The sequence below is a fragment of the Corythoichthys intestinalis genome, chromosome 9 (assembly GCF_030265065.1).
Source record: "Corythoichthys intestinalis isolate RoL2023-P3 chromosome 9, ASM3026506v1, whole genome shotgun sequence".
Taxonomy (NCBI): domain Eukaryota; kingdom Metazoa; phylum Chordata; class Actinopteri; order Syngnathiformes; family Syngnathidae; genus Corythoichthys; species Corythoichthys intestinalis.
Window position 1 is genome coordinate 1,048,977 of NC_080403.1, and position 13,273 is coordinate 1,062,249.

The 13,273-nt window shown below is 38.6% G+C and overlaps 1 protein-coding gene across 1 annotated transcript; it reads left to right on the forward strand.

The window, feature by feature from the left end:
* Nucleotides 1–9,677: 9,677 nt before the first annotated feature.
* On the forward strand, nucleotides 9,678–12,989 carry LOC130922120 (transcription factor 15-like). The gene is made up of 2 exons (XM_057846658.1): nucleotides 9,678–10,250; nucleotides 12,454–12,989. The coding sequence occupies exons 1-2, from the start codon at nucleotides 9,804–9,806 to the stop codon at nucleotides 12,517–12,519; spliced, it is 513 nt and encodes a 170-aa protein (XP_057702641.1). The 5' UTR covers nucleotides 9,678–9,803; the 3' UTR covers nucleotides 12,520–12,989.
* Nucleotides 12,990–13,273: the final 284 nt, after the last annotated feature.

Sequence of the window (13,273 nt, forward strand, 5' to 3'; positions counted from 1 at the left end):
AAAAGCACCTACCATGACAATTTCAAACCCTCCCATCCTTTTCTAAGTGGTAGGAGTTGCAAAATTGCATGGTGTTCAAATACTTATTTTCCTCAATGTAAAATAATATTTAAAAAAAAAAAAAAAAAAAAAAAAAGAAATAAGAAAATGAAGTATATGCATGTGTATTTTCCAGGCCTTTCGGTTTTTCGGCCACTTGTTTCCAATGTTCGATATTCGGTTTTGGCCAAGAATTTTGCTTTCGGCACATCCCTAGTAATGACCTCCTACATGTTGCTTAATGAAATTTAACGACATTTTAAGAGTCTTACTTATAATGGCCTAATCACATTGTTGGGGCATCTTTTACTGCTCTGAACATTAAAACACGATTACTGCATATTGTAAGCTTTAAGACCATAATACGGCATATTGATGTTTTCACTCTCAATTTCTGACATAAATCCTACCAATTCCTCACTTCATTAGTACTTTAATCACTTCAGCAGGCGTTTGATGGCATGCCTGTGTGTGCGTGTTTAGGGGTGAAGCAGGGGTGAAATATTTATGATTCCAAACTGTGACATGATGGAGGCACTGAGGGAGAGAAAGTGCAGTTGGGTCTTGTTTCCGGCGGGCTGAATGTGGTAAAACACCATGGTGTCCTGCTTTATGAGTAGAGCCAGGTTCTCCGTAGGTCGCAGTTGTTAGTGCAGCTGAGCTGGAGGCCAAGGGCCGTCTGTGTCCTAGTCTGATGTCTTGAGATGTGGCGGTTGTGAAAAGAGGCGCTTTGATGGCACGTCACTCTCTGCCCCTCGGTCCCACCCTCCATTGCACGAGCCAATCTGGAAGCCATTTGCTCCGTCACCCTCTGCATCTGCTGAGTGTTTATTTACCCTTAGCACTTAACCCGTGAGGCAAAATGAAAAATCCACACCTCAAATTGACCTTCTGAGGACATGAGCCAGTCCTTGGGTCAGCTGTGTTGCTATTGCTAGACCGATCAACTAATGAAACAGTCACTTATTTTGTATCACAGAAGTCATAAAAAGTAATATTTATACAGCACTTTTCAGTGTGTCAGGAAGGAAGCACAATTGAAGCATACACATCAACAAACATGGCTCATTTTATGTCAGCATGGAAATGGAGTTGATTTGTTTCTGTCTTTAAAAAGTTACACAGAATTGTTTAAAAAATATTTATGTGTACACATCTCAACTTTGTCTGTAGAATACTTTAGCGATAGTAAATGAAAAACAAATGACAAATGAATTAAATAAATGAAAAAAACTATATATCTTTGTCATTTCGTTGGACGGCCTTTAGCCTTAATTCGCTGTGGCACTGTTCCGATAAGTTTTTTTTATGCAATGTCACAAGATTTATTTCCATCCTGTGTTGCATTATTTTTTTCATTAAGATCTTGCACTAACAACAAATGGTAGTCAGCCAGTCCATGTGTGGAAATGATGTCGCATGCTCCCTAAAACAGTCTTTCACAATTTGAGCTCAATGATTCTTGGCACTTTTACTTTTTTTACCCTTACAGAGGACATAACTCATTGACTGCTATTGTCAGCACTAGACATCCAAACCATTTTGCCTGAGATGGGCACATGAAAGAATGGGATCGGAGGTCTAGTGCTAAACTGAAAGAACATTCACGGCCAGTCTTCCCAGTTTAAAATAATTTGACATCTAGCGCTGTAAATGGCATGCAAAGAGTTAAAGTCTATGAAGAAAAAAAAACCTAATGTATAGTTTTACTTGAGTCTGTAACCAGAGTGTATTTCTGGTTTTATTCATTTTATTTTCTTTAATTTAACTTTCAACATTGTATTATTTATAAACGTATTTACAATTATACTGTATACAGTGATCCCTCAATGATAGCTGTTGATGGGGACCAGAACCGACCACATAAAGTGAAAATTTGTGAAATTCATGAAAATTCCATTTTTAACATACCATAATTTTCGGGCAATAAGGCGCAACTGACTATAAGCCGCCACCCATCGAATTTGACACAATAACGCCATTTGTTCATAGATAAGCCGCACTGGACTATAAGCCGCAGCTGTCCTCACTGTACTATGGGATATTTAGACCAAAAGATATAAAACGGTAACACTTTATTTGCGGCATCATATGACCGTCATAAAACCAAATGAATTACCATGAAGCTTTGAAGCAATTGGCTGCAAAGCTTCATTGCTTCAAGAAGCTTCATTTGGCCTTCTCTGCTCCCTTGGGGGAGATAGTAAACCTCTGCTGTCAACACTGTTGTCGTCTAAAGCCTGAGTTATACTCCCGCGTTGCGGTGACGGCGTAGCGACTACGGCGTCATTCGACATTCGATAGTTCTGCGGTGAGGGAACGCGTTGCTCTGTAATTCACCGCCAAGCCACTAGAGGGATGTGGCGTTATGTTTGTACGGTTTTGGGGCATGCTTGTTTACTTCCGCTAGTCGGAGAAAAAATAAACAATGCAAGATGGAACTCTTGAAAGTAAATATTCTGCTCATCAACACTGAATAAATATTGAACATACAAATGTTGACGGGCAGGCGACGCAGAAGACGGTTTCGAGGCGGTCTGGCCGACTTTTGATGCCGCACAGAGACTCGGGTGGAGAGAGCTAGCTGTGGCGGCTAGCTTCAAACTGGCGTCGAGCACTGCGTTCAAGGTCTACAAAGCCCTCCAGCCTGTTTGCCGTGTCCTACAACCAGCCAGTGGGAAGCCATAGCAGATTTCTGGCGTCTAGGGAACTTCCCAAACTGCGTTGGGAGGCTTGATTTTAAGGTTATCATAAAAAGCACCGAGGTACTCTCAATCAGTGATGATGTATTGTGTGTGTGAACTGTCTGTTATTGAAAATTAAAGATCAAAACAACTCTTTTGACACCAGATCTGTGCTTTATTCTTCATATACTTGAAACATATGTACACAGTAAATGATGAAGTGCACCAACCAAAAATACGACATAAAGTGATAAAAAGTTGGCAGTTTTTGGCCGACTGTGTCACCGCTTCGTGTGGCCACTCGATTCTGACCACCCACGTCTCGGTGGTTCTTCCATTTATTTATTTTTTCGATCGCCGACCTTGCCATTTGGCAGTCACAATAATAATTTCTTGACTCTTCGATGATACTCCCGTCGGCTTGGTGCATTTTTGCGTGTAGAAAATAATGTTTGATTCTATTCTACAATGGCGGTGTTTTCGCCCGGAAACAACAGTCTGAGCGGACCAATCACAGTCCGTTTTCGCTACGTCTACGCGTCTACGCGACGCGAAGGTTACAAAAATCGAGAGGTGCGCGTCAGGCTACGGCGTAGGGTCGTAACTCGATTCTTCCTTGACGGCGTAGGTCTGACGCAGAAGTATAACTCGGCCTTAACATGCCTCCTAGCATGCATTGCAGTGCTACAGATGTGAATAACAATCAAAATTAATGTGCTGTGCTAATTATTTCTTCAGTTACTGTTCCAGTTGTTTTATTAATTGCCAGTTCTGCTACTTTGGAAACACATTTGAGACTGGTGCCATAAGACACACATATGACACTGCCATGAGCATTAATGAATGCTTATAACAGATGTCATTTTGTGTCATCTGGCATATTATCTCACTTTTGGATGCAAAAGATCCGAGCTGGACATAAATGAAGTTAGTGATATAATTTGCTGGATGACACTTAATGACATCTGTCATAAGCATTCACTAATGCCCATGATAGTGTATGTCATAATTATGATGGTCTTTTGGCAGTCTTATAACGACGCTGTCAAATGAATTACCTATTAAACCCAAATAAATCAACAAATAAGCCGCATTGGACTATAAGCCGCAGGATTCCAAATGAAGGAAAAAAAGTACCGACTGCTCACCTTCTTCCCCATATTTGGGGCATCAAAGTAGTTTGGATCAGACTTTTCGGCGAAAGTGAGCGGTGGATGGCCGTCTGGGACGGAAGACCAAGTTTGAATGAATTTGCCTGGAGAGGCACGTGCCACCGTGCTCACGTCAACAACGTGGTGCAGGCCTACTTATATCTGTGCTATCAGGCTGTTTCGGCAGACAAATATACGCAATCACAGCTGACGAAACTTTGATAAATCCGCTTTTTTTCCCCAAGTTTCGCGAGCTCTGGGACACTCGAAAAATGACTGTCATACCTCTCCTTGCTAAGTTAATGGTACCTCGATGTGCGTTTGTGTGGAAATGCAGTTCACGAAGAACAAAAAAACTATTCACTTTCTCACCGAAACTAGTAAAACTCTTTACACAGCTATTAGAATTTCCCCCCTACTCCTTGAAATGGGTCTCTGCTATGGTTCTTTTGGGGGGAAAAAAACTTGAAAAAATTTCGCCGTGGTACGATGTGAGACTGTCTGACTCCGTTACAGCCCACCACCACAGATTCGAAAAATCTTAAATGAAACATTGATCCATAAATTTATGCCACTTTGAATGGATGTAAAAGATCAGCACTGGACATAAATGGAATTAGTGAAAAAATGTGCGAGATGACAATTAATGACATCTGTCATAACCATTTATTCATGCTCATGACAGTGTCATGTCATATTTATGACTGTTTTATGACAGTCTTATGACGCCACTGTCAAATAAAGTGCTACCTATTTTGGTGTATATATAATATCAAAGAGTGCATCTAAAACCCTATAAATGCATGTCATCACTATTTTGTCATCATAGTTTGAAATATGTGAAAAAAAATCTGCATATTAATAACGTAAATAACATATGATGTATAAATGATATAATACGTGCTGTACATTCATTCTCTCACATGATACAGTATGTGTGTGTAAGTATTAGTCTATACAGTATGTTATATATATACGTAAATTTTAATAAAATGTAAAGTACATTAAAAAAAATAATAATTAAAAAAAAAAATATATATATATATATATATATGTATGTAGGTAGGTAGGTAGGTAGGTAAGAAGATAAGTACACTGTAAAAATTTTCAGCGTAAAATAACGGTAAAGAGCTGGCAGCAGGGTTGCCATTTATATACTGTTCTTCTACAGTATTGGTAATGTAAAAATGTTTCACAGTAATAGTCCCTAATCCAGAAAAACGGTTGATTCCTGTATTTATAGAAAATACAATAAAAGTCCGTCAGCAGGATTGCCATTACCAGACTGTTATTTTACTGTCTGGTATTGTAAAAATGTTTCACAGTAATAGTCCGTAATCCAGAAAAACTGTTGATTCCTGTATTTATAGAAAATACAATAAAAGTCCGTCAGCAGGATTGCCATTACCAGACTGTTATTTTACAGTCTGGTATTGTAAAAATGTTTCACAGTAATAGTCCGTAATCCAGAAAAACTGTTGATTCCTGTATTTATAGAAAACACAGTAAAAGTCCGTCAGCAGGATTGCCATTACCAGACTTATTTTACAGTCTTGGTAATGTAAAAATATTTAATAGTCTGTAATCCAGGAAAAACTGTATATTCCTGTATCACCAGAATTCACAGTAAAGAGCAGGCAAGTGAGGAGCTGCAGTATGCTGCATTTTTAACGATATACTGCATTTTAACAGTATTATTTGGGAAAATGACTTTACACTCCATGAATGCATATATTTCCGTCTAGTACAGAAAAAAAAAATGTGAATGTCAGGTTCGAAACAAAACAGGTTTTATTTCATCGTGTTGGCAGGCAGTGAAAATGGACAGGAACTAGAGAGATGGTGCAGTCAGGTCGTGTAGGTCAGGCTGAAGATCTGGCCTAATCGGGTCAAGCCGGACAGGCTGGGTCAGAAGTGGTGATCGGTCAAGGACAAACGACAAACAGGAATGTGCTGAATCGTTGACGAACTGATACAGACTTTGGGAGGCCGTGCCTTTTTTTCTTTTATTTGAGCAATGTGGAAACCTTTCTTCATTAGGTGAAAACCTTCAACAAACAATACAAAAATGTCAACAGTTGAATTTGACTAAACAATTCAACATTAACATTGAATCTCTAGCACTTAAACTACAGCTATTTTAGAACAGTCAATTAACTTTAAATTGCACACAGTCAATAACTAATTTCAAATTACAGTGTTTAAATCTCACTTTTTTAAATAAACTTTTATACCATAAAAGGACAAATTCATTAAATTACATTGTTTTAATTAACACAACAACAAAAAGTAAAAGCTAGAATACATTAATTGTCAATGTCAATATTAATCCAGTGTCTTAAATCCCAAATTACCTCTAAAATATATACTACAATTGTCCAAACATTTCCACCGGTGAGTCAAGCCATGTGGTAATTGCCGCTGCTGCCACATTTCATCTTTTAATTCTGCTGCTTACCGGCTGCCTCTCCGGTTATCTTTTGCCAACGTCTCCAGCTGCACAGGACTGCAAGTTTCAATAGCCAAACCAGGGTGCCATCTTCCTTTCCTGCGTTTATAGCTCTGGGTTGCTTATGGGTTGATTGGCCAATCTCTTCCAGCTGTGCATCGTTTCCATAGTGCTTGCATGCTGTTGATTTTCCAGTTCACGCCCTGGTTGTCTGCTCAATGCTTTTTTGTTGATGTTTGTTAGGGTTTGACTTTACAATGGTTGAAAAATAATTGTCCATGTTGCTCTTCAATATGAAGAAGTAAGAGTTTATAAAAAAAATTTTTTAAAAATGAAGCAAAAAAGCACCTGTCTAATTTACTCCAAATGTAAACATTGGTCACATGTGTGATGTGGGGACAAAGTTTGTCGCAGCCAGTGACGTTTCCACAGTAATTCACCGCCATACCACTAGATTGGAGTGGCTTTGTCTTTGTATGGTTTTGGGGGACTCTTGTTGAATTCCTTTAATTTTCCACTGGTCATTGACAGCAATGGCAATGGAGATGGAACGTGTGCATTTGCAGCTGCAGCTAATTAATATTAAACAACAAATGTTGTCAATATAAATGTTGAAGCGGAGGCGACACAGAAGTCGTTTGCGAATGTTTGAAAATGGTGTTGTTGTTGTGCTGAACCGGAAACAATGTTCTGAGCGGACCAAACACAGTCCTTCGACGTTCACGTCCCGCGCGTTGATGTGATTTGTAGTCAGGACTTTTTAGAGGTGCACATCAGGCTATGGCGTAGGGTCGTAATCGGGTCTGCGTTAATGGCGTAGGTCTGCCGTCACCGCTACGCAGAAGCCTAAATCAGCCTTCAGGGTGGTGGAATGCTACAATTTTTGGAGAAGGGCCAGTTTAGATCAGAGTGGGGATACAACAAGAAACATAACATATGAGTAGAATAGAATGGAGGCGACGTCAAATAATATAATAATATAGCGTATAGGCCACCCAAACATCCAGTCTGGTGTTTGCGTCGATGTGATTGTGCTGTAGTCTGAGGCTCAACACCCATACATCATCCGGTACAGCTAACGCTAATGCATTTAGCTAACATTTGCAACATCAACATTTAAAACTACTAACAATCAAAACAAACATAATAACTGTAAAAAAATTCTCTCAGCTGCATCTTTTGCAAAACAATAGAAAACTGCCCTCTACTGGCACTCCAGAGGAATTAACATCAATATTATATATCGCTATCCAGCATCCTCAGAACTTTAGTTTAATATAAAACATCTTAGGTAATATGAGTAAGACTTAATTAACTTAACGTTTATAAATTGGTACACATAAATCCCAATATAAGTTGAACAACAAGCAATGAAGAGCAGCAAATGTTATCTAAAGTCATCCTCTGAAGAGTCTCCAACATCCAAATTATGGGTAATTAGGTCCTCCGGGATTTGATGGCAAATTATTTGCGGTGTCTAATTATTTTTAATTTAAATTGGCAAAAAACATAGTCTATATTGCCACAATGCTCCAAATTTCCAGTCAAAACTCAGTTTCCAAAAAAATACGGTAGTGTCATGTAATTGAAACATTAACATACCGTTTACAGCATTTGTTTTGTTGCTTTAATGTTGGTAACCCACAATACATTGCTAACTACCCACAATGCATTGCTAACTACAGTAATAAACTGTTTAACATGAAAACGGTATTTTAGTGTTCAAAATTGGCCGTAAATTTACAGCATTTTTTTACAGTGTAGGTAGATATACAAAGTACCGTATATATACCCATTAAAAAAAACTCTCTACTCTCTATAGATAGATAGATAGATATCATATATATACACACATATGGCGGAAAACACTCAGGTGACTTGAAGTTCCGCTCTGAGACCCCCAATTTGGCCAAATTTATAAATTGTCCGATATGCACGTGTGATACATCATTGGAAAGTTTAAAATCTCAATTTACTGGGGGTAGAAACATTTTGAACAGGAGGGCATTTTATGAAAAAAAAACTTTTTTTTTTTTTAAGCAGCAAAACCCTAACTGGAGGCGAGAGCACGCGAGAACAGAATTAAAGACGCCACAATATTAACGAGATATTATCGTGTACATACCATGCTTCGATCCAAAAACTCCATGTAGCATGTATCACCGCGTGTCAAGACATAGCTGTGAATAGCCACAGCCGGATTTTTAAATTTTATTTTATGGGTGAAACATGGTGATATAACAAGGGTTGCGATGCAGAAAACGCAGACAACAAGGAGTGGTTGAGATTTTCTTTTTCATATAGTTACCTTTTTAAACATTATTTTTCAACTTTTTTTGTTTGGATCGGTTATTTATCATCTAAAATATCAGGGAAAATGCGACAGTAACAAAAAAAACAAAAAAAAAAATACAACTAAGCGATAGTTATGAGGTAGATATCTGTGACTTTTTTACAGACGCCAAATTTTTCATTGAGACGTAATTTGTTGAAAAGTTCAAAATATGCGAGTGAATAATTTTTTACAGTCGATTTTTTTTTTAAAACTAAATATTAGACATCAATTAATGATTATAAGCTAAAAATGACAGACATTTTGAATAACAAATATAATTACTTACCTTATTTTTATGGCTAGGTTGAAACAAAAGCGGTTGCGCAACGTCTGCAAACGGGGGTTTTCGGGGTAAAACGGACAAATTAAAAATAGTTCGGAGGCTTAGTGCGCCATGAATCTGCTATGGCAGCGTATAGACATATTGTTCTATCAAACACAACAGTTGTTTTAGCTTAAAATACAGTAGTTTCTTTTAAATAGGGGTGCAAGAGCAGAAACTGCTTTTTCAGTCTTGTCTATGTTTTCCGCCACACACACACGCACACACACACACACACATTATATATATATATATATATATATATATATATATATATATATATATATATATATATATATATATATATATACACACACTCACCGTCCACTTTATTAGGTACACCATGCTAGTACGGGTTGGACCCCCTTTTGCCTTCAGAACTGCCTCAATTTTTCGTGGCATAGATTCAACAAGGTGCTGGAAGCATTCCTCAGAGAGTTTGGTCCATATTGACATGATGGCATCACACAGTTGGTGCAGATTTGTCGGCTGCACATCCATGATGCGAATCTCCCGTTCCACCACATCCCAAAGATGCGCGAATACTTTTTTTTTTTTTTTTTTAATATATATACAAACATTTTTAAAGAGATCATTAAGTGGAGGACAGTCAGTGCCTCAAACATAGGGCTACTCCTCTCCTTCCCAATTTCCATAGAGAGAGCGGCGACCCAACCCCCCTACCTCCCTGTGGTGATCGGCAACCATATTACATCCCATTTTCGTGAACCGAGGAAACAGGCGCGACTGGCCAAACTTTTCTTCCTGCCTTTGGACTGTAAATAAAGAGCGTAGAAAAAGACTAAATCGAGAACATTAAGTTATGGCTTTCACTATACTGAGGCCAATGTCCGCTCATCCTTTCTCGTTTTCCGTGGACCTGAGCCTGACGTCGGACGAGGACGAAGGGAACCGCAGCGAGAGCGAAGGCAGCGTTTACGGCTTCTGCGGCGGCGACGGGGTGGTGGTACAGCAGCGGAACGCCGCCAACGCCAGAGAGAGGCACCGGACACAGAACGTCAACACGGCTTTCAGCGCGTTAAGGACGCTCATTCCCACGGAACCCGTGGACCGAAAACTGTCCAAAATCGAAACGCTGCGTCTGGCGTCTAGCTATATATCGCACCTGACCAATGTGCTGGTGGTGGACGATGAGAGGGAGGACGGCACACCCTGCCTGAGCGCCGTGTATAAGGAGGCGAGGGGCAGCGGAGACTCCAGGCAGCCCCGGAACATATGCACGTTCTGTCTCAGCAAACAGCGAAAAGGGGTAATAACCATTGCAATTTACATTGCCCTTGAAACCAAATGATTCCAACACATAACGTGGCATCTGCAGTTCTCCAATATATTTTAGTAGGACTGCATTTCACTTTTCCAATACTCAGAGAAAATGTAATCTCAATGACTAATAAAGTTCATGTTAATTCTATAAATATGGCTTGAGGACAAAACCCACAAGTATAACAAGCATACTCAATCTATTTCAAACAAGTCTGTTGGGATTCAGATTTATTTATCTGTTTTATGTTGCACTCCTTAAAAGGATTTGTCCCCAACCCACAGTGGTGGATGAAGTACTCATTTTTTAAAATTATTTATTTATTTATTATTTTTTTTAACTTAAGTAAAAGTACAGATACGGCGGCAAAAATATTTAAATAAAAGTACAAGTATCTAAGAAAAAATGTACTCAAATAAAAGTACAAAAGTACTTGCTTTAAAATTGACTTTGCAAGTTAAAAGTAAATGTATTTTCTCCCAATGTAAAAATGTAATGTACATAAATATACAGTGTATCACAAAAGTGAGTACACCCCTCGCATTTCTGCAGATATTTAAGTATATCTTTTTATGGGACAACACAGACAAAATGACACTTTGACAAATGAAAAGTAGTCTGTGTGCAGCTTATATAATAGACTTAATTTATTTTCCCTTCAAAATAGCTCAAAATATAGCCATTAATATCTAAACCCCTGGCAACAAAAGTGAGTACACTGCATCAGAACTACGTACATCCCTAAATGTCCAAATTGAGTACTGCTTGTCATTTTCCCTCCAAAATGTCATGTGACTCATTACAGGAGTGCTGTCAGCATTGCTGCAGAGATTGAAGAGGTCGGGGGGTCATTCCCACCACCATGCTTGACTGCAGGCATGACACACTTATCTTTGTACTCCTTACCTGGTCGCCGCCACACATGCATGCTTGAGACCATCGGAACCAAACAAATTAATCTTCGTCTCATCAGAGCATAGGATATGGTTCCAGTAATCCATGTGCTTTGTTGACATGTCTTCAGCAAACTGTTTGCGGGCTTTCTTGTGTACCGTCTTCAGAAGAGGCTTCCTCCTGGGGTGACAGCCATGCACACCAATTTGATGTATGGTCTGAGCACTGACAGGCTGACCCCCTACCTCTTCAATCTCTGCGGCAATGCTGACAGCACTCCTGTAACGAATCACATGACATTTTGGAGGGAAAATGAAAATCAGTACTCAATTTGGACATTTAGGGATATATGTAGTTCCCATGCGGTATACTCACTTTTGTTGCCAGGGGTTTAGATATTGATGGCTATATTTTCAGTTATTTTGAGGGGAAAATAAATTAACTGTATTATATAAGCTGCGCACAGACTACTTTTGATTGTGTCAAAGTGTCATTTTGTCAGTGCTGTCCCATGAAAAGATATACTTAAATATCTGCAGAAATGTGAAGGGTGTACTCACTTTTGTGATACACTGTATGTACACAAACATACGTACAGAGATCGAAGTCGTTATTCAAAGAAAGAACCAGAAAATTCATTGACTGCTCAGTTTTATTTAAAACTGTGCAGAATCGAAAAAACAAACAATAAAATTGACTGCTCTGTAAAGAATCTTTACAAGCTCAAAAAACTCCAAAATTTAGCCTAATGGCAGATTGCAAGCAACTATACCGCCACCTACTTAAAAGAGTGTGCAGCACCCATCTGAAGGCGCAATCCTCTCACAGTTGGTTTTTATTTGTCAATTTCTTGTTGACCTGCTTAATCTTGCTTGTACTCATGTTGCCTAGTGCTCAGTTATGGTATAGTTGCACAGGGCTTATCGATTGCGCCATAGGCATGAAACCGAAAATATCAATGAAAACTAACAAAACAAACAAAAGTAATGTGTAATGCTGGCGACAACTTGAAAAGTAGTGGAGTAAAAAGTACAGATACCTGCTGTAAAATGTAGTGAAGTAACAGTAAAAATACCACTTCATATTTATACTCAAGTAAAGTACAGATACACACAAATGTACTAAAGCACAGTAACGAAGTACTTTTACTTAGTTGCATTCCACCACTGCCAACCCAGGGTTCTGTCGTTGCATTGAACCTACTGATGTTTACTTGATATATAGCAGAGACACTGTGGACTGAAATGATGTGAACATTGAAGCTTTGAAATAATCTAATTTCCTTCTTTGTCCACAGGCGAAAGACAGACGAGATTGTATGAAAATGCATGGAGGGGCAGCGAGAAAAATACATTCTCGATAAAACTCTTGGAACTGAAACATCTGAACAAAGACTTCTTACATGCCATGTTCAATTTGTGCTTTTGAAGCGCCCCACTTTTTTTTCCCGTGAGGAGATAGAACAAAAGAGAACATAGGATAATTGTTTCTACCAGTGGATTAACGTTAAGGGCACACAAATTAAGCATAAAGGATCAATATTTTTTGATGGTCAGAAATTTCATGAAAGTTGTCCGTTCAATGAATACAGGAAGGACCATGCATTGCTTATGTGCACTAAACTACTAAAGAATGGTGAAAATAGCACTACTCACTGAAAAATGTATTGCAAAAGACCAAGTAATAGTTTCTGCAACAGTCCTAACAAACTGTTGCTTCTGTACACAAACGGATAGGAGCAAATTTCCAATATACTGTATGATTTGTGCTTTGTTGTTGATAACTGGCAATGTGGTTAATCATCTTGCAGATGACTATGATCACTATGATCACATCACCATGAGAACAAATAAAATGTTTGAAGGAGATAACTTTATAGCTAATGTTTGTTCTTCCCAGTCATTTTCTGTTTTACATGCCAAATGTTTTTGCTAATGAATTCTCAATGTCGACGGTGTGTTTCACAAAGACGTGATGTTTGTAGAATCTTCTTTGACACAATCATTCTCTTGAAATCCATCTGATATGAATGTTTAACAGAGCCCAACCTACTGTTTAGAAAGGTTTCGTCACTATCACAGCTTTTGGTTCATAAATGTGATCACCAAATGTGCGTT